The sequence below is a fragment of the Sardina pilchardus genome, chromosome 5, assembly GCF_963854185.1.
Source record: "Sardina pilchardus chromosome 5, fSarPil1.1, whole genome shotgun sequence".
Classification (NCBI taxonomy): Eukaryota; Metazoa; Chordata; class Actinopteri; order Clupeiformes; family Clupeidae; genus Sardina; species Sardina pilchardus.
Genome location: NC_084998.1, coordinates 22,523,053 through 22,545,552, shown reverse-complemented (window position 1 = coordinate 22,545,552; position 22,500 = coordinate 22,523,053). Strand labels below are relative to the sequence as shown.

Here is a 22,500-nt window from a genome sequence, read left to right as displayed (position 1 = left end):
CCGGGACTTTGGTAGATTCAGTGAGTTTTAGTTTGAAGAGTTGTGGTTCACGCTGCTGCTCTAACAAACAGATCATGGAAGAAGTTGTTAACATGGCTGATCAGAATCAGCATTATCACACACACACACACACACACACACACACACACACACACACTATTCGTGACATGTTGAGTTAGTTGTGAATTCGGATTGTAGTCTAGTTTAAAAACACAAGGACAGAATGGGACGCCATACATTTTGCCACAAGTTTTTGCCATCCGTTGTTTTTGAAGGAGAAATCAAATGACATTAGTCTTTTTGAAGGAGAGATTGCTCTATATTTAACTGTGACTCATTGCTCACGCTCAGGAACCGCTGCAGGTTGGCACATGTCGAACAGCCGCGACTTTGTAATTAATTTGGACAAAGAAAGTACCTTTGATCCCTGTAGGCAGAAAACTGTGTATGTAGTTTAGACAGACAAATCAGCTGCGGTTTAAGGCGCGACTGAAGTATATAATAAGAGCGATTTGATGCTCCGCTAATAAGTAGCTTGAGGTGTGGAGCTAAATGGAGCTAAACCGACATCCCGACTGAGTGATGACTGGAGAGCTGCGAGTGGAGTGCATGCCAAATTAAATATATTCTATGGTTTTCTTATTGTCAAGAATAACAACTGCAGCATTTTTCTGCTCGTAAGATATTTACTCACAAAGTACTACGGAACACGTCTTGAATATGGTGCCACCACAGACTTAACTTCTAGATTTTTTTTAATCAAATGAAGAGTTGAAGACTTATTTTGAGTTAAACAGTTTTAGCTATGTAATTCTAAATTCTATTTGTTTGATTTAATCTAAAATTTAGATTGTTTTATTATACCTTTTCTTCCATGATATAGCTATACATGTAGATATGACATTGCTAATTTTTACTACAACTGCAGTATGTATAAACCAAATAAAATCCTTTGTTGATTGCATTTTTGCTTCATTGAAACATACCTGTACATGTATCATCAGTCAGAGTTTTCTCTTGGTGGGGATTCTTGTGAAGCCCTTGAGCCCTCTTGTGGTTGGACAAAAACATTACCATTCAGTGATATCAATTCTGAATGTAATGAACTTGCCTGACACAGGGTTGTCACTTGTCAGTTATATGGAGATGTTGAATAGGATATTAGCTTAATATGTGCTTTCTTTGTGTGTAATTGTTGTCCAAACAGGATATGACATCAGCAGTCATCACCCCCTGTAGCCACTTCTTCCACGCCGGCTGCTTGAAGAAGTGGCTCTACGTGCAGGAGACCTGCCCCCTCTGCCACAGCCAACTCAAGAGCCAATCACAGCCTGCCAACCCCGCCCATAGCGACGCACCAGCCAATCACAATCTCGCAGAGGTGGGCCAAGGCGAACCCTCACCTGCGGCTCCGGAAGGGGTGGGACCTGCCATCGAGGCAGCCGGACCAGAGCCAGAATCGCCAGTCGGACAAGCGTCCGCCTCCACCTCCACCTCCACCTCCACCTCCACCTCCACCTCCACCTCCACCGCCACCACCACCACCACCACCGCCGCCGCTACGCCCACCCTCAGCCCCACGCTCCCCAGGGTGGGAGAATGTCAGGAAAGCAGCTCGCGTGCCGAGCCCGGTGGAGATGACGCTCCATCGCCCGTTGAGGACCAGAAGTGCCAGGGTACCATTCAGCCCCTTGCCATGTCTGCAGGCATCTCTGCCTGAGCTGAAGGCATTGGTGGCCACCCCCCCCCCCCCCCCCCCCCACCAACACCAACGCCACCACCACCCACTCTTGTGAACTTTCTCCCGATTATCCTACGCAACCGTGTTGTGGCCAACGACGGATGACTCCTCTTAACTGCAGATGCTGGTTCCAAACCGTTTTACCATTTCAATCCCTGCAATGCATACACACACTGACACTTGCCCAGGTGCACACAGATGCGTCAATGGGAACACACACACACACACACACACACACACACACACACACACACACACACACACACACACACACACACACACACTCCTACCTGTGCATGCAGACAGACAACACACTCACACTGATAACTCTCCTTAACACACCAGTAAAGACATCAATCAGCCCATTCATTTTTTTTCTGTCTCATTGATTTAAATCGGACTACACTCAAATTTTCTTTCTTTCTTTTTTTTTCTCTTCATGAGAACAATTGTGGACATATTTGATAAAGACACTGGCATTGGGGAAAAAGTGCCAAAAGAAGACGACATGCCATAATCTTTCTAATAATTTGATGCTGACCATACCTCTGTCCCATGCAATTTTTTCTTGTTGGAAAATCATGCACCACTAAGCTGTGACGTTTTTGCAGCACTGATTCAATTTGGAATCGCGATGAATTGTTTCAAGGCTGTTGTGCTGTTCTGCTGCCTGTCTTCGTCCCCTGAATGTCACATTTGCTTAACAGAAAATGTTCTCCGGCTATTTTTGTTAATTTCCTGACGGTTCATTTTAATCGGGTTCTTCCTAACTGACATCACACCAACACGATACACTTCACTCACTGTTAAGCTCAGTATGGTCCGATATCAATGACTGTTACAAATAGGAAGAGAAGAAGAGTCAGGTCACAGGAACGAGGGAGATTGTCCAGATGGGGCGGGGGGGAGGTTTTGAAAACAAGAATACAGACAAACTTGCCGAGCATTTGCTGTAGAGGCTGTAAGATGTCTTAGGCTAGCACGCACCCTGTCGTCTTGTCGCTACAAGTATGGATTCTCCACTCACCAGTACGTAGCCTTTTGTGTCCCAGTTATTTCTTTCTCCTTTGTTCACTGGAGATGCTCGAAAAACGTCGCCTCGTCAGGTACCAAATAATTGTGTTTGAGGAAGACACCCTTATATAAGTGTGTGTGTATATATGTGCATATATATATTATATATTATATAAATATCTGTATCTCCGAAATCTGAAAAGTTTTTGATATGCCGCACAGTGTTCAAGGCTGCATCTGCATATATGATGTGACCAGTAAGCTTGCGTGAACAACTTCAATGCCCTTTCAAAGGTAGAAGTGGGATTAAGCTGAAGGTCACGGATTGCATGATGCTAGCGTAGCTAACAAGTTCCGATTTTCAACCTTAGTTAACAGTATTACTTTGTATGTTTAAGTATTGTGGCAATTCTCGACTGTGCTAAGCATGAACACACAGTGTGACTGTGTGGGACCCCACAGATTGAGTGCCATGTCTTACTTTTATTTGTAGTGACTTGATTGCTTTTGCACATTCTTCTTGAGGAAAAGGAGAAATGGTAGGCAGCAGTGGCTCGGAACACCCTCACTAGTCTTAATCCAACTTTTTTCTTTTTTTTTCTTTTCTTTTTTTTTATTATTTTTTTTTTTTAAGGGAAAATAAGTATGTCCTTGAGGATGTGCTACATTGGTTTTGATTTCCATATATTTTTTATTTATTTTTTTGCATCTTTTTTTTTTTAAGCCACAGTGAGTAGTACTTTGGTCTGCTACAGAAAGATGGTTGCATCGAGAGAGGAAAAAAACTCCATCTGGAGATGATCCTTTTGTTATTTTACAGAACTGAATGTCAAATAAAAATTGGACTGGTTTTAACAAGAATGTCTCCTTTGGGTCTTTGCTAGCAGGAGCTACTGTATACAGTTAATCTCTGTGTGTGGGGCAGCCGTGGTGTACTGGTTAGCGCATCGGGCTTATAACCGGAAGGTTGCCGGATCGATCCCCGACCAGTCCACCACGGCTGAAGTGCCCTTGAGCAAGGCACCTAACCCCTCACTGCTCCCCGAGCGCCGCTGGTTGGGCAGGCAGCTCACTGCTCTGGGTTGTGTGATTCACCTCACTGTATGTTCACTGTGTGCTGTGTGTTCACTAATTCGGTTAAATTGGGTTAAATGCAGAGAACTGAATTTCCCTCACGGGATCAAAAAAGTATATATTCTATTTTTTCTTCTATTCTATTCTATACTTTCTATAAATACCTTCTACAGTTGGCTTAGTTGAACCTGGTAATAACCGAGTTGAGCACATGGTGGCAGTATTGTACTTCTTGAGAAACGATAGCAGTATTTCATGAAGGCCTCAATCCGGTTCTCTATCGACGTACAGAAGTTGTTAGACTCAGCTGTGGATATTCTATGCGTTAAGTATGTTTATGTTCAACCTATCAACGTTTATGCTGTATAATGCAACTGAAAAAAAAAGAAAGAAATCCGCTCGCGTTTGCCATTCATCAAGCCTTTTCATTCTGAAAGTGCGCTTACATTCTGCCACAAGGGGGAGCCCTTGGTCTGCCAGAGTGCGAATAACTGAGTTATCGAAGACTACCTTACCGGGCGGTAATTAGCCGAGGAAACATCTGGGCATTTTATTTTTAATACATACACGCAAATGTGTGGCCCTAGTCTGTCTCTTGCAGCATTTATAAACGACATCAGATGAACGGGGACTGCTGGCAACTATTTAAATGTCACCCAACCCTGCCAAACCTTTATGTAGACTATTTTTTTTATTTTATTGTACTGGATATGCATTTGCATGTTACATACATTTATACTAAAAATGTCCTTATGTGATTCAGGAAAAAAATAAGGGAACACGCTTTCAGAAATGTCTCTCCAAGTAGGCTAATCAAATATGCTGAGGGATTTTTATGCATATATAGACTAGAAACATTTTTTATTTAGGCAAGTGTGACTACAGTAATTTGAGCAAGCCTACAATAATTTGATTAGCTTGATCTGTCGGTTCTCTACATGTGCGCATTTGCCACAAATTGTAGTTTAGAAGGCCACGCTATGTTGTACCAAAGCAGTGATTCTGACAGGGCACCAGTCACATTTGAACAGCCTATCAAGTAGAGTACGACTGTTATTCTGTGACATTTCCCTCTGCAACGGGAATATTGACTTGCTCTATAGATTTATTGACATTTCCGGTTGTCTTCACCGCATCTGACTGGTCAGACAGGCGGCGCTTCTGTCGCACGAGCATGTTTAAATTTTGTTTTGGTGCCAAGGCTAATTTCTAACTGCCTTCACTTACTCCCATGGGGAATGAACTTACTATGATAATGTTCAGAATATTTGTTATTTTAATAAAGAGTCAGCTATCACACACAAAAAGCTTCTTGGCGCGCATGCCGTTTTAATTTTAGCATGGTATGGATTGGGCCTTGTGTTGTGTCAGAGTTTTGTGTTTCTTATTTCTCTGATCAATGGCCTCTAGCAATCTCTTAAACTGGCAGTTATAGCTGCACGCGCGTTTGCCATTGAATGTGGTTCTTTTATAGTGCCCAATTTCCAATGAACAAAACCAGTAGGCTAGGGTTTTAAAAATAGGCTGCACTGTTAAATTTGAGCTATTCGTAAGACATACTAAGCTTCGGACGTCCCAGAATAATGTAGAACGCTGCATCAAATGGTTGAAAGATGTATGCCGTGCTTGCGCAAGCTTGCGCGACTATGGAGGAAAGAAACACCCGCGCGCACACATACAGCACGCTCTTGCGCATATGTCAATGAGTGGTCTAGGCTAATAACAGACAGTATTTAGAAGTCCCTGACCTAGAAAAAGCGTCGTTGGTTGTTCCTTGCAAGTGACAAGAAAATAAGTAATTCGGTAACATACTGTATGTTAGGCCAGTATCAATGTATCCTAATTCGTTGTTTGCAATTCTGATCTGTAGCCCACTGCCCGCATCCTATTTGAGAGTGATTTAGTAAGATGACAGCTGAAATTCAATTTCCTTGACATATCATCCATGTAGTCCATTTCAAAACAAGATATTTCAGTAATGTCAAATGCACATATTGTGGTATGTGTATGTGGGCCAAGAGAGAAGTTTATTTGGTCTTGATGGGAGCGACGTCCCCCCTCATTTCTCAAATGCATGCAGGAAATACAATTGTTTAGGACCGATAAAAAGCTGAGGTATCTGACAAATACCATAAGAGAAAAACATGGCCATGTTTCTTGCTGACACACAACAATCAGGTATACATAAATACAAGCCTATGATCATTTAGGCTACACTGACCACCCATGCATTCTTTTTTTTTTTTTTTTTTTACAAATTAGCGCCCCACACGCAGATAATTATTCTTCTCTGCGTATGTCTGTTTCACAATTATGTACCATGTTATCAGTATCTTCTTAACTTCATTCTAGGCGTTCAACCTCGCATGCGTCTTTTCTTTTCGCGCCCATTTGGAACAGGGCTTAGCGCACGTGTTGTCTGGTGTGGCTCTCTGCGCGCGTCTGTTTCTTTGGCTAGACCCACTTCTCTCTTTCACCTCTATGCGGCTCTCTACCTTGTGATAATTGAGCGAGTGGAGGAAAGAAGCAACAAGAACTGTGCAAACGAGCAGTCACTGGAGAGTTCGCTAGTTAAACATCAGCAAATTCCATGTCGTTTTTTTATGAACTGAGTGTATGGCCAGTAAGTGCGAGTTTTCCCCCCTGCTTCCACTTTTAATGAATGCCCTCGTTTACATGTTTTTATTTGTGAGAATGTCTATTAACTCATCCACATTACAAGCTTGACGATATTATAGGCACATCTCTCCGAAGAAAAGTTGGGGAATAGATGACAGATTGTTGTATAGGTTTTTGTATTGCGGTAAGTTACACACTATACGTAAACACAATTAACCTAGAAGAGAAAAACAGGTGGAATATACAGTATATATATATATATATATATATATATATATATATATATATATACAGTTGACCCAAATATGGGGGCCTGGGTCTGGTTACATACTTCACTTCACTTCATACTGCACTTCTTGCAAGTATGAAAGGTATTCCATTATATGCCTTCTTCTGTGACTCAGATGTCAGGGATGCAGCGGAAACACAGCAGACACACAAGCAAGGGAACTTGTCTTGAGATGGGAAAATAATTATAGATAGGCCATGCCATTGTTATTTTGAACTAATTATTGTTTATGCCATTGTTGTTTGTCTCTCTTCACTGTCATTGGTGGCTGGATAGCCTAGTCTGTGAAGACTGTTAGATTGCAGTCACAGACATGGGCATGTTTTACTTCTAAGGGCACTGTAAATCAGACTAAACAATAGTCAAAATAAATCAAAGAGACAAAGACACAGAGTAGTCTACTCTTTGAGGAGCACTTCCAAATGCTCCACTGTGCAGTCTCTCACTAAAAGCTAAAAAGAAACGACCCTCAGAAGTCATGTTTGAATGTTATAATACATTTCTAGAGACACGTTAGAGCACAATATAGGCCTATAAGTACTTCTAACAGATCATATTAACATATATCCCACATGTTCATTTAATTTCTTAAAGACCCGAGTGCCACCAAGCACATATTGACAGTATTGAGGGGAACCCCTGTAAGTATGAGGGATTGCCAGAGGTGCCAAACATGATGTGTTGCCACAGCAACTTGTCTTGTTGTCTTTCCCTGGGAATGAGCAGCAACTTCAGTGGCAGTGTGTTACTTGGTGTTTTAAGGCCCGACGTCATCTTCCAGACAGCGCTGCATGGACGATACTAGGGATAGGCAAGGATTAGGGTTAGGTTTAGGTATAGGGTTAAGGTTATGGTTATGGTTAGATGCCTTGAAGTCTACGGTGGGGGCTTAAAACACTATCAAGCTTTCAGTGCAAGTTGCAAAACCATTCGACCCTTTGCATTTTCACAGCAATGACATTATCAGTGTATCACCTTACCAAAATGATGAAGATTGACATAATATGGTTTTAGCTTTTCTGTGGTATGGATGCAAACTGATGTTGTCATGTTGGCATGAATGATAATTTGACAACAAGATCAAAGCTTGGGTTTCTTTTGTAGAGGTGCTCTGAAAAAAGGAAGAGGGCCTTATCTATAGTGAAATGCGTATTAAATCTCAGACAAACTTCACTGAGAGCTATACATGTTGGATGGAGTTTTACACTGAGAGATACAGAAGGGAGGTAGCTGCCTTTAGTAGGCTATGGCAAACTTTGCACTGCACGATTTTGGGGTTAGCAAAGAGAATGCGACACCCCTTCTTTTGCAAATCCTATACATGTCCACTAACCCTCAAGAGATAGTTTCACTTCTCAGTTCTGATGAAAAACGGGTAGGCCTATTTGTTTAGTGAACATCTTCAGTGTGAGTCAAGCTGAACATGAAAACGCACCCTCTTATATTATAGTTCAGATTAAGTTTGATTACTGTGAAACGCACAGCTCCAGTCTTGCATTCGTTCGCCAGATAAAGTGTAACCCTTCACCGCTTCCGTAGTGAAGCTAAAAACCTATGCAAGGTATTAGTCTACACATCATGGGCAAGCGCACCTTTACCACTGTGGACCGAGTGTTTAAGGCAGAAGAAATGGTGTCAACATGAATCAGCGAAACCAGCCACATGGTGCATAGACCTGTAACCAGAGGGCACGTTACAACTGTTTTTGTGTAAAAAGGTACATAGATTATCCAAAGGTGCCCAACGCTAATTTATTACTCACGCCACGTGATATAGTCAGTAGTTAGCTAGTATGTCATTTTTCTTCAATAAATGAAATGACACAGGCCTGCTTGAGGAATTTAGACTTCCATGCCCAGAGATTATAGTTTGTGTATTAAGTCGGTGTGGACATATCCGAAACAGTTTGTTAGACGCTTATGTTTTCTGTCCAATCTTTCTTGGACCAGTCAGTGCGCGTGATCCTGCTTTGCGTTACGCTTAGCTTCCAGTGTTATTTCCAGTGTTATATTGAATAACTTTGAGCATGTCATTTTCTGAAAGAATTCCCGCTAGGCATACATTGGCTATATATGTCTGGTTATTCTGTTTTAGCTTGAGATTGGTGGAGGTCATGTACAGTAGACATGCTACGGTTATACTAGTTATCCTGAGAAATGGGAATCACGTAACCACTGTGTCAACATACAAGCGATAAGTTACTGTCAGTAAAAAGGTTCTCTAAACCCACTTATCTGGACTATCATCACACATCCTGTGATTTGATGTTACTCTGCCGCGGATTGCGTTGTGGGTTAACGAGGAAGGGACTATCTTAAATATGTAATGAGCCTACGGCTATCGTGGTTGGGCGGATCTGACACTGGGCTTGCCTTTGTTCGGGGGCGGCCCGCCTCTCTCAGTCACTCCCTCTCTCCTTTTGGGGGCTATAGTGTGCTTGTGTTTAGTTCGCGCAGATAGTCAAATAGGATTCCTTTGGGAAGGGACACAAATCACTCCCATTTGAACAAGGGGAGCAACACGGGATCAGCACCCACAAGGGTCCTCTTCTTCTTGATTTCCAATTTCTATCTTGTTTCTCTCTGAGAGGGAAACAGGGGGAAGTATACGGAGGAAAAGGGGTATACACAAAAGAGAAAGAAAGAAGAGAAAGAAAACTTGTCAGGGGATGATGACATTTGATCTAACGCTGTCTGAAAGCTCTATTTGATCCTCCTCTTTCTTAAACTGACACTGGAGCTCTCTTTGTAAATCTTCTGAATCCAGAGGGGACATCGGCATAAACCCTCAAGTGAGCTTTTCCTCGTGTGTGCGCTTCGTTTGAATTTTCGTCGGTCTATCGGTCTTATTGACACCTGGATATCCTCTGTTTGCTTGTCTGACATTTTTATAATAACGACAATACGGTATCTCGTGTCAACGAGAACGTCGCTTTATCTATTGTGGTTTTGCGTTCTGTATTCTCTCCTTTTTATCGCTGGACAGCAAACACGGGGTTTGAACACTTCTGTTAACCCGCACCGACAGGGAGTGCGAAAGATCCAGTTTTCATGTTTGGAATTCAAGAGAGCATCCAAAGGAGTGGGAATAGCTTGAAAGAAGAGCCTCTCGGATCCGGGATGAACGCTGTTCGGACATGGATGCAAGGTGCCGGGGTGTTGGATGCGAACACGGCCGCTCAGAGGTAAGCCCCAGGCAAGGTCCACCTCTCAGCGCGGCGGCTCCGTAGCGGTGTGTGTGGACTGCTCAACGCACAATTCCGGCGACGGGGAAAGTCCTAACGGATTTTATGGCACTGCTACTCTAATGATTTTTGCATATCATTCGCCATACTTAGAAGATGTTCAGTTTCCTGTCAAACTTTTGATTTAGCATGTATTGTTCCTTAACAGTTTGAATCATGGATGCGCGAAGCGGCTAAGCCATAGACTATATCAGTCAAAAACACGACTCAGTAATCAAATTGTGAATAATAAACGACAATTGTTGGATTGCCTAGGCTAATTTTAAATCAATACGTTTGATGCACAGAACAGTGTGATGGTTAGGCTACTTACCGCGCTGAAATGAGGCTGTGGAAGTTATTCCAACTCTTTTAAGCAAATTGGCTAATTCATTGAATAGCTACTAATCTGCTACTGGAAAGGCAGTTTCAGAATCACCGTGTTTATGCATGGTTAAAGTGTTCATTTTAAAAGCATAGATATTATCAGTGTTAGATTAACCATGCTTGAAGATGTGTTAACACGAACACTCTTTGCGCATTTGTCCACAGTGGAGTGGGTCTTGCCCGAGCACACTTTGAGAAACAACCGCCCTCAAACCTTCGGAAATCCAACTTCTTCCACTTCGTTTTGGCTTTGTACGACAGGCAAGGACAGCCTGTGGAAATCGAAAGGACATCTTTTATTGGATTTGTTGAAAAAGACAAGGTAAGGTTTGCGCTGCGTGTCTTCCAAAAGGAGCAGTGTGAAACACATATGAATAAAGTTAGGTATCCAGCAATGAAGGTGAAATACAGTTTTGCCAATTCTCCAAATTTTCCAACATACTTTCCTTCTGGTTCTCCTAGAATAACTGACTTCGCCAAAATCTAATTATCATTAATTGCAATAGGCTTATAATGCCGGTAAACAAAAACAAGCCACATCAGCCACATTAATACACTATTTTTTTTTATCACCGTTATAAATCTGTGTGTAATTACAATTATAGCAATAACATAATTTACTATCTGAGCCAAAAATGCTAATAATGTAAAAAATATATAGACCATGTTATAACAGTAATAATAGTAACCAAAGCGCATTTAAAATGGTCTTAATTCCCTCAGTATAGTGTTGTTTTTATGATCAGTGTTGACAAGTGCATTTTATTATATACGGTTTTATTTTCGTAGCCTATTTATCAGTGTCCGCAATTATTTAAAAGCAGGAGAGGTTCTCAGTACCAGTGCATTGCCCTCCAAAACGTTTCAGAACAAGGCATGTGTTGACACTTAAATTGCAAGGAAAGCTTCAGCTCTGCCCGTGTTTGATTTTCGATGTGTTACAGGGAACATTTAATAATGTTTATTTCTAAACATTCCCACCGCTGCACTTCGCCATAGCACGACCTTTCATACTACATCAGTTATATTAATGTCCCAGACACGTTTCCCTTCAAAGCAATACATCCGCATACATTTTGTGTCGTCGATCACAGTAAGATTATTTAGTAAAACATTAAACATTTCTCTTTTTGATTTAAGTTGGATAAAGAAGTGGGACATTGATAATGAAATGTCCACAACTGAAAGAGCGCCATATAGACTGTTCATTAAATTATTTGGCAGCAACAGTAAATTAGGTTAGTTGTTCTATTAACAAACTTTTCTAGCTTACATCCTGGTGGAATGTTCTAACCATTACACTGTCGTTGTCCCGACTAGGAATGCTCCGGAGAAAAGACAAACAACGGGATTCATTACAGACTGCAACTTCTTTACAGCAATGGTGAGTTGCATGATCTCTCTACTTGGCTGCTCCATTTACGCACGCCGTGGCTGCAGGAAACGGGCGCTAACCAACATCATTTGCATTCGATTCTCTGAAAATACATACGCCGCACCTGGTGGCCTACACCAAATATACTGTACTTGTCAAACCTTATTCTAGAATATGAGCAAAATGATACTTTTTAAAAAACAATTGCATATAATCAGATATTTAAATGTAATGAGCTATTTTGTGGAAATAATCTTACCATAAAAGGTGTGATCTATTTAAAATCATTATGCAATAGCCTAAATACACTCAGCATCATTTTATTATTTTTCGAGAAAAATAATTTCTCCATTTCGACTTCACATAGCGTATCCACTAAAAGCTTTGGGAAAAATAATTTCCCACATGTCTTTATCAATTAGGCCGACGCAGATTATTTGCTGTAACTGAATAGGCCTAGACATGAACACGTTATTTTTTCCCCCCTATCAAAAATATTCACCCTAATGTGTGTAAATGTAAGCAACAGAACTCTAGTCTTTGACTGGAAACTGACGGCCTGTCCATCACTGGTTCAATCAGCGGGTCAATTATCCTGTTACGTGCTATTTGTCTCTGTGCGTGTTAGTTTAAGGGTCGTTTCATAACGGGTCGCCTGTTGGCTAAATGGGAAAGCGGGCAGGCCTCAAGCAGGCTGTGCATAGCCAGTCCAAAGCAGCTGAGCCTTTCAAATCTCTTATCCACTTGGTTTCTTGATAAGTCAAGACTAGCGCAGGCAAGTCGGTATATCTTCGAGAAATGATTGCAAATTGTTGTGGGTATGTGATGTAACGTTGAGCGGCATCTCAAGCAATAGACAGAACGACACACGTTTCAGACAAACGTGACAATTTTTTGCAATAGCATTTTTCATACCAAAATATTTTTATTATTATTATTATTGCAGTAATGTGAAATTAAATTATCTCCTGTCTGCCAACAATGGGTTGTTCAAACTGTTGAGACAAAAATAAAATATGTCTTTCTGAGATTCATTAGATATGTGATTTAGAAAATCTGCAGCTGCATTTTGGGTTGTCTGTGCACATGCTCAGATTGCAATACAGTGGCAACAGTATGAAATGGATTGCTTTGGTAAAATAGTCTCAGCTATTTTTAGCTGATGGCTGGCTAAAAAAAATGAGTTGAAATGCCATGGGATGAGGAGACTATTGAAGCAAGCTGCATGAAGCATAATGGTTTGTCACTGATATTCTTCTTGGAGGAGGGATTTGTTGAGAGTTTTTGAACAGAAGAAGATGTGTGTGTGTGTGTGTGTGTGTGTGTGTGTGTGTGCGCGCGTGCGTTTGTGCGTGCGTGTGTGTGTGTGCGGACGGGTGCGTGCATGCAGGCCTATGTGTGCGTGAAAGTGTGTGAATGTGAGTGTTTATGACTATGGGGAATCTGATTGAGCCATGAGAATAGTCCTCCCTGGCTTTGCCATCTCGTGCCCGCTCTCATTGTCTCTTCCCCTCCGTCTTGTGCCCTCCACAGGCATCAGGACAGAACAGGATTTTTATGTGCGCCTTATTGACTCCATGACCAAACAGGTAAGCTGCTGCTATATATACTTCCCTCTTTTTGTCCGCGGGCTATACGTAAGGGCGTCAAGACTGCGGTCTGAGATTATGCACTATAGGACAGAGAAAGAGAAGAGAAGAGAGAGTGTATAGCTGTGATTATGTATATTTGTTTGCAAGCATGTGTGTGTGTGTGTGTATGTGTGTGTGTGAACATACGTGGGTCTGTTTGGGTTACCGAGTGTATTTGCAAACTTTGCTGTGGCCTCCAGAGATGACCCTATGCTTAGGGATCGGATCCCCTTTTTTTTGGAGCCAGGAGCAGCTGACCCATTGCAGGGCCGTGGAGTTGTTTTGGCCTGTGCTGTACATGTTGGTATGCGAGTGTGTGTGTGTGTGTGTCTGTGTGTGTGTAGCAGTGAGAGTGTGACCCTCACGACCGCCCCAAGGCTTTGTTTTTTTTCTCTGATGTTTTCTCTTTTTTTTTTTTGGTCGGGTTTTTTTTTCTTTGGGCTTCTTAAAATGGACAAATAAAACAGCAGAATTACAGAATGCGAGGCCATGCATCCACACCCCTGCGCAGGAAATACGCTGGATTCAGCGTAAGAAAAGAAAGCATTTAAAAAAGCAGATTCCCTCGTGCAGGATGTTGCGGATGTTGTCTGTTTCCGTCACTTGAGCCTCGTTTTGGAGGCAGCGAGGGGAGAGAAAGAGAAAAAAAACACACCCTGCATATTTCATGCTTGGCTTCACCTCCCTCAAATGTGTATCACTCGAGAGTGGTTTATAGCAGGTAAAAACAGCACCATTAGTGTAGTCTGTTTCCTGATGAGAGAGAACTTTATGGGGATGATGGGTTGGGTGGAGGTGTATGTGTGAGTGTTGTATGTGTGTGTGTGTGTGTGTGTGGGAGTGAGTGACTGGGGGAGAGAGAGAGAGAGAGAGAGAGAGGAAGCGTGTAAGCTAGTAAAGAGGTGTGTGTTTATGTGTGCAAGATGTGTGTAAGAGAAGGTTATCTTATGATCTTATCAATAATAAGATGTGAAAAAATATGTTAATTTACATACAGTATGTATGTATGTATGTATGTGTGTGTGTGTGTGTGTGTGTGTGTGTGTGTGTGTGTGTGTGTGTGTGTGTGTGTGTGTGTGTGTTTGTGTGTATCTATGTGTGTGTGTATGTATCTGTGTGTGTGTGTGTGTGAGTGTGTGTGTGTGTGTGTGTTGTGTGGGGGGGAGTCAGGTCGAGATGAGCTCATTAACCAGTGCTTTGTGATGGCGCGACGCTGTGCACATACACGGACCTCACACGGCGGATCGTAGCACTTAGCGTGCCGCTCGCGCTCTCTCTCGCTCTCTCGCACCTGTGGGGTCCCACCGACGCCTTTCGCACACAGGCGTCATAGGGAATATGAAGGCACATTACGCCCACCCCCACCACCCCTCCACCCCTCCCGCCACCTCACCACCCCTCCACCCCTCCACCCCTCCCGTGGCTGCCAGGTTGACGGTGTGAGTCTGTCAGTTTCACGGCGAGCCAATAAGCCCAGGCGCACCACCGTCCTGTTCCTCGGCGTGTGTGTGTGTGTGTGGCGGTGTTCCCGCGCGTTCCCGGTAATTCCACCCTCGCTAACAGCCACGTCCACTGAGTCATCTTCATCGTACAAGAGAGGATTTAAAAAATGAAAAAAAAAAAAAAAAAAAAAAAAATCATCCATAAAAATGTTTTGACAAGTCTTTTTTCTTGAGCTGAAAATAATGACGCAAGCGAGAAAAAAAAATGAATTTGACTAGAATGAGTGTTTTTTTTCCTCCCCTTTCTTCTCTGCTGAGAGATATAGAAACTGCAAGGTGTTGAGGCGGCTTGTTCAGAGTTATCCCACAAAATCTCCTAATGGCTACTTGTAGTATTGGGTGAAAGATTTATGACCCTTACTCGGCTAGGTACATTCTCGGAGGCTTGGCGTGTGTGTGTCTTTGATATCCTGAAATAAATGCTGTAGCCTGTAGAGCAGGCTACACTTAAGCTCCAGGCTTTGGATGTTGGATATGTCAGGGTTTTTTTTTTTTTTTTTTTTCTGCCCTCGTCGTCGAGCAGCCGCCACCGTGGGATCCGGCCAACCGTGCTGCCGCAACAAGAGACGTGGACGTTTTTAATGCCTCCGCCGTTTTTCTTTTTTTTCCCCTGTTTTTCCCAGAATTGGACTAGGAAATGGAACCTAGGCCCCTGGTTCCTCGAGCCGTTCTGTGTGATGATGTCTTGAATTGTAGGCTTCTAGATTCCAAAGTGGAGCTGACAGCAGGCGTGATGATTGTGGGCCTCGTACCTTCCAAGATTTTTTTTTTTCCTCTCTCTTTTTTTTTTTTTAAAAAGTTCCTCTCAGGGGACTCTCATTTAAGGTTTCTTCCTCAATATGTCCTTTGGGGAAGTTCCTCTCTCTCTCTCTCTCTCTCTCTCTCTCTCTCTTGCTATTTTAACCACAGATGTTCTTGGTCCATGTGTATTAACTTGGGAACTATTTGGGAATTCTGTGATTTATTCATTATCATAATTCTTTAAATAATGGAAAAAAAAGCCGCTTCAGCTGTGATTGTTGGTGAGCTCACTCCTCCCCCCCCCCCCCCCCCCCCAACCCCCTCCTCGGCGCTGGAAACGGCGTTGCGTGCCGACTAACTAGCTTCGCGGATGACTCGGCTGCGAGCGCGCCGCTTGGCTCTCCCCTCGGCTGCGGTCGTGGAAGGTGGTCAGAGCCGGCCTCGCCGACGATCAAGTGTGGTCGCTGTGTTGGTCGACAGTAGCTCCTGGAGGCTTTTCCCAAACAGCCGTCTCAGCTGCGCAGCGCACCAGATGTGGCCCCTCCTCGTCGGACGGACGCGCCGTTCCGAAATCCCCCACGGAGCGACGCGATGATTACATCGCAAACAAGACCACATATATATTTAGGCCCGCTGAAATGCCATGGCGATAGTGTTACACGTCGAAATGTGTAGTAGAGCACTTTGTTATGGTTACAGTGAATAATACCGTGGTTAGTCATACTGTTATGCTCTCTCTCCTGCGCTGCTTCCAGCTGCCATCTGAGTAGCTCCGTAGTCATTTTCATGGGCTAATCTGTTACAGTGAAGGCAGCTACCTGTCTGCTTTATTGTAATACGCCACAGGCCTTCCAGCACGTCGGAGCTGCCACACTATTGCCAAACCGAGTCTTAATAGTGATAAATCAACTCGCATTATGAAGAGAAGTATTTACCGGCTGACTGGGCAATGAATAGCTCACCCCCAAGAAGAAGATGTAAATAGGCTGACAGACTGATGGGCGCTCTGATAGGGAGGGAGGGAAGAGAGGAGACAGATACAGAGAGAGCGCGGCCCCAGGGCACCAGGGCTTTGGAGCTGGTTCACTGATCATACGCCCGCTCTCTGATAAAGCTGATGGACACTTTCCTGCTTACCTAGCAGCCTCTCTCTCTCTCTCTCTCTCTTTCATTCTATCTGTCTCTGTCTCTGTCTCCTTCTTTTCCTCTCCCTTTCTTGTGCTCCCTGCCTTCACTCTCTTTTAACATACAGCCAGGTTTCAGTCTGTAGCGGTGGATGTAAAAGCCTGTCATGTGTGTGTGTGTGTGTGTGTGTGTGTGTGTGTGTGTTATGTTTGTGTGTGTATGTATGCACAGGTTGGGGTGTTTTGGGGGGGCAGTGATTGTAAAAGGGGAAATGCGCTAAGAATATGGCACCTCGTTTTAAAAAAGTCGCACCACCGCCCAGGAAGAAAGGGAGCCTTGCTCCTGTCACTGGCGCTAACAAATGATGCTAACGGAGGGAGAAGGGTGCCCCCCCATGTCTTTATAGCGACTTGTTTACAAGCCTTACATTTCAGCCGTCACATCAAAGGCGCCCAGGCAAACGGAGAATGAGATTTGAAAAGTGTTCTCGGGGAGATGAAATATGTATTAAAAGGCAGATGAATGCTACATGCTTATTTATGCGCCCCTGTGCTTGCTTTGGACGAGGCACTAGCTAGCTGGGTATATTGGGCGTGTGTGTGACACAAACACTGCTACAGCATACCTTATTTTTTGAGGGCTGGGCTGATTTTTTGTCTGTGTGTGTGTGTTTGTGTGCATGCTCTACGGAAGGGTGGTTGTTGGATTCGGTTGGAAGGCCGCAGGAAATGTTTTTTCCCCCCTCTCTTCACATTTCAGATGATTAAGAAAAGTGGCCATTTTTATTTATTTTCCCCTCCTGAGAAAACTCACACTGTAAACCAATGCTTATCGCGTTATTAAAACGTTGGCTATCAAGAGCCCGCGCTGACAAAATATTTGGTAACCAAATACTTGAGCCGCATAAACCAAACAGACAAAGGGGTGTATTAATCTCCTGTATGGGACATTTCCTGTAGTCTGGGGCCTGATAGTGCGTACTCAGGATCAGGTCGAACTCATTTGTCAGCGTTGAGAGGGCCGTGCGAGAGGAGAGAGTGACTGTTCAGTCTCCTTCAACACCGGTTCTCCTCAGGAGGGGACCGCTGGTGTCACTTGGCAATTTCATTTTTTTTTCTCTAGGGGAGGGGGGGGGGGGGGGGGGGAGTGAGTTTGTTAAAAGTGAGGTCAGGTTTGAGGTCTCATGTGCTATCTTTTTTTCTTATTCATTTGTTTTCATTACTTCTGCTTTTGCATGTTCGTTTCTCTAGTCATTTTGTCTTCGCGCTGTCTCACCCTGAAACGCATTGTAAACGCGCATGGAAATTTCCGCGCGCTGGGAGTTTCTGTTCAAATGAACTTCACTCCACTCCCATCCCATGTGAACCGTTCTGGAAAGATTTTATAAAATGTAAGACGCCAAAATACGGACGAGAATCAATGGGGAGAAATAGATGCCAATGATGTGTGTGGCGATATTGATGGAAAACAATTTAGCTGGCAAGCCTTTACGTGCTCGAAAAGAAAAAAAAAACTTGTAGTTTTATGTCTTTTTTCCCTCCCCTTGAGGCACTGCCATTAAAGCCACACCAAGTGATTTCATTCCTGAATTACATCAGGACATTAATAATAAACCCGTAGCTCTCTCGTCCGCCTGTGTGCTCCCGGAGAAGACAGCGTTATTCTGGAGGAGGATGGAGTGTGAGGCCTAGTTGTTGTTTGCGCGGGAGCGAGAGAGGGCTAAGATAGATATGGGCGCTGAGCGTGGCCCAGGAAGCAGAGCTCTCTCTCTCTCTCCAGACTCCTGGCTGCCAGCGGTGATGCATGTTGGGCACATTTAGAAGACCTTGGCCCTCATTCCCTCAAAGTGAAAACAAAAACCCCACGGAACAAATGTCCAGGGCAGAGCCAGCCACAGCATTGGCAATAAAGGTATCATTTTTCCAAGAGGGGGTGGGTGTGGGGGGGGGGGGGGGGGGGGCTTTTTGTACGGGCAAAGTACATTTGAAAGGCACCAAACAATAGTGAGGTTTCACGCCTTTGTCCGGTTACAGTGAGAGGATGGTCCGATGCTTGTGCTCGGTGGTGATTATAAGGTGGAGCATCTGTGGTGAGTGACTGAACGTTACTTACGGGGACAGTCTCTGTGGCTCGCGTCCAAGGTCTTTTAATAAGAGTCCACAATTGACAGCCGGCCTTTGAGCGATGTGGCTCCTCAGTCTGTGGATCTATTCACTGGCAGAGCAGGTGAACTAGCCTGATGACAACGGCTGGACTGGTGACAGTCAGAGGGAGGAGGAGGGGGGGGGGGGGGGTGACTATAGGTTGGGTGGAGCGGAGACAAGGCCTCACTGGAATGGCATTGATGGTGCCCGTGTGCCAAGCCTTTGCATGTTGATGGGAAAATGAAGACACTTGCCAACCCTGGAGGACGCGGGGGGAAGAAAAAAAAGCCGAAACAGAATAAAAAAAACATGGCGTTTTGTGTTGGGGAGGGTGAGAGCAAAGCTGAGAAATTTGGGAATATATGGGCGTCGGAGCCAGATGGCGCGCCACGATCCAGTCTGGCATCCCAACTGCTCTCCGCGCCATCTCCAAATGCCCCCCCACCAAACCCAACTACCCCATTTACCTTCCCTACCACCCCCTCCCTCCTCCTCCTCCTCCTCCTCCTCCTCCTCCTCCTCCTCCTCCCTTATTTTGCTGCCACAGCACGACATGCCTGCTTGTTCTGCAGCCTTACACACTAGAGTAGGTAGATGCCGAACATGCACAAACTCTGATGCCCCGTCTCCCCTTCAAGACACACAACGCTTGCACATAAACACACACGCGCACACACACACACACACACACACACACACACACACACACACACACACACATATACACATAAACACACACACACATACACACACACACACACACACACACACACACACATACATACACACACACACATAAACACACACACACACACACACACACACACACACACACACACACACACACACACACAGACACACACACACACCAGCCTCACCGTGACAGGCATCCAGAGGAAGAGCAGAGAGCCACTCAAGCTTTCCCTTCCCACTTCTGAAACAACTGAGAAGGAAAATGAGGAGAGAGAGAGAAAGAGAGAGAGAGAGAGAGAGAGAGAGGAGAAGACACAGAGAGAGACCAAGAGAAAGAGAGAGGGGACGGGGGTATTGAGTGAGAGGCATAGAGAGAGGGATATAAAGAGAGAGGGAGGGAGGGAGGGAGGCTTAGAGCGAGTGTGACAGAGGGGAGGAGAGGAAAAGAGCCTGAGAAAAGCACAGGCTTTCCAGTATTTCTGAGCTCCTCCACAGCATGAGTCATGAATATTTAAGTCCTGAGAAGAAGGGTGGAGATACAATGCTCTGAACCCAGGAAAAATATGATGGCATCCCCCCTCTGACAGTGCCTCATGTAAAGAGAGAGAGAGAAAAAAAGAAAAACAGAGAAACCTCACACGTCCAAGTTCAGGAGAAGTGTTTTCATCATTTTTATGCAATGAATCAAACATTCCTCCTCTGACATTTCCACACTCCTCACTCGGCATGACACACATGTGGCCTATTAGTCCTGCCTCCATTTCCCATCACCCCCCACCCCCTCTCTCCCTCTCTCTCTCCTTCTCTCTCGACCCCCCCATCTCTCTCTATCTCCCCCTCCCCTATTTCTCTCTCTCTCTCTTTCTCTCTCGTTCTCTCTCTGTCTCTGCTTGGTGCTATAATCTGTCAGCTCAGAGTTACAAGCGCTGTAATAACATTGTAATGACTCTTGTAAACTAGTGTTAAACTTCTCATGGCGGGGCTTTTTTTAAATGTCACCTTCCATTTATTCTAATTAAGACTCAGCCAACAATGACCAGGGCTGATGAGTTGTAATCACCAGCCATAAGCGGGCAGATCCTGTGAATATGTCCAGTGAATGCAATTTAGTCGGTTATCAAGGCGGAAGTCACGCAAACTGCTGGACGAGACCCCCTGTCTCTTGTCTCTGCAACTGCTAAGCTAAAGGTGAATGAGCAATCAAAACCCCTATTCCTCAGCCACATATTAGCCTATGGTGTTGCTGGCAGAAGGCCATCAGGATGCCTGTGAGTGAACGGGTGGAGGTTTTGTTGCAAGATGGACTTGCTTTACGATACAGCGCACCTCGGCCCGTCTGTTAACGGCGAAGCAGGACACAAGAGCACATGGCACACAGCACAGCGTGGGACTGTGCAGCATGCAACAGCGTTGCTCCCGTGTCACAACATTGGGCTCTCTTCCGCTTTGTTTTGAAATGTTGCCCCGTGCTTATGTAAGTGGCCTGCAGCGGTGCACTGCTGTGCTCTCCTCTGCTCTGCTCTGCGCTGGGCTGAGGCTGTGGCTGTGGGCAGGCAGGGTCCGGGACGCGGCGTTCCTGGCCAGCAACACACACACACACACACACACACACACACACACTGGCCCCGTCCCACCGATTTCCCACGACACACACTGCTATTCATCACACATCCCCCAGGCCAGAGGCAGTAAACGCTCCACTCGCCGCTCCGCTGGGCTCTTAGGGCTGCTCTGTGTGTGTGTGTGTGTGTGTGTGTGTGTGTATGTGTGTGTGTGTTTGCGAGAGAGAGAGAGAGAGAGAGAGAGAGAGAGAGAGAGAGAGAAAGAGAGAAAGAAAGAAAGAGAAAGAGAGAGAGAGATGGAGAGATATTAAGTATTTGAATGCATTTAGAGAGAGAGAGAATCAGAAATCAGGGAGAGATCAGGAGTTGGGTTGGTTGGGAGGGGATGTCACTGTTTATTTATGTATGTATGTATGTATGCATACAGTTTGTATATTGATACACAGATAGCTGTGTTGAGTGCCTTACTACACATATAAAAAATGTGTGTCAGAAATCCAATAGTGAACCAAGTTACACGTCTTGTCAAATATGTACTATTTGTTTACTGCGAAAGTGGAAATTATTGACTGTGTTGATGCAAATGCCGTATCCAGCTGTTCCCAACAGTAATCACAAAACTGCCCAGCCAACTTCTCCCAGTCCCACATTAAACAAGGCAAATGTGTTATTTAATGATGTCATGAAGCCATTAGCTGGAGGCTCACAATCAAATAAATGATTATATATTTCCACAAATGTAGGCAATTATGGCAGTATTGAGTAATTGGTCCAAAACTAATTTCACCCTGCTGTTTCAACTGTTCTCTGAAACGTAACAGATTTTTCAAATGAACCATATCATGCTGACTGTATTAACACCAATGAAAAACACCACGAGGACATAAAAGTATGAGATCTGATGTGTGTGTTTTCAATGTGTTTCCATAGGCAATCATCTATGAAGGTCAAGATAAGAACCCCGAGATGTGTCGAGTGCTGCTCACACACGAGATCATGTGCAGGTGAGAGGCAGATTTTTCTCTCATACTATCTCTTCTTGGCATTTCCCACAATGCCACAGTCTACCCATGATCCTCTGCATGTTCTCTGTCCGACCCACAACACCCTGCTCTGGTGTTGTGTGAATTCTCTGTGTTGCACAAAGTACTGGGCTCCTCTATTTCAAGCATTTCCTGCTCTGCCCATAATGTTGTTTTTATCTGCTCTCAGTACCCACCATGCTTTGCTAGTTTTTTCCGGAATTATGTTTGTGTATCATAGCGAGGCATCTTAAGAGGAAGTGAAATTGGCTGAAATTTGCGCTAAGCAGGTCAACCCCCCCTTCAATCCTCTGGTGAACAAGAAGAGGAGGAGGGGGGGGGGGGGCAGCACATAACA

The 22,500-nt window shown here is 44.3% G+C and overlaps 2 protein-coding genes across 5 annotated transcripts in view; both read left to right on the top strand.

Annotated features, from left to right (window-relative positions):
* The window catches only part of LOC134080483 (RING finger protein 145-like), a 26,994-nt gene extending 23,378 nt beyond the window's left edge, over positions 1 to 3,616 (top strand). The window contains exons 11-12 of one of the 2 annotated variants that reach the window (XM_062536950.1): positions 1,208 to 1,506; positions 1,537 to 3,616. In XM_062536950.1, the coding sequence (XP_062392934.1) occupies positions 1,208 to 1,506; positions 1,537 to 1,720 (483 nt within the window). In that variant the 3' untranslated portion in view covers positions 1,721 to 3,616. Of the gene's footprint in view, positions 1 to 1,207 lie in introns of both variants that reach the window. The other variant, XM_062536949.1, reaches the window with a different exon arrangement.
* A 5,660-nt stretch (positions 3,617 to 9,276) lies between these two features.
* LOC134079589 (transcription factor COE1-A) overlaps positions 9,277 to 22,500 on the top strand; it is a 154,872-nt gene continuing 141,648 nt past the window's right edge. For all 3 annotated transcript variants that reach the window (XM_062535685.1, XM_062535683.1, XM_062535684.1), the window contains exons 1-5: positions 9,277 to 9,921; positions 10,513 to 10,669; positions 11,668 to 11,731; positions 13,256 to 13,311; positions 22,051 to 22,124. In XM_062535685.1, the coding sequence (XP_062391669.1) occupies positions 9,788 to 9,921; positions 10,513 to 10,669; positions 11,668 to 11,731; positions 13,256 to 13,311; positions 22,051 to 22,124 (485 nt within the window). In that variant the 5' untranslated portion in view covers positions 9,277 to 9,787. The remainder of the gene's footprint in view (positions 9,922 to 10,512; positions 10,670 to 11,667; positions 11,732 to 13,255; positions 13,312 to 22,050; positions 22,125 to 22,500) is intronic.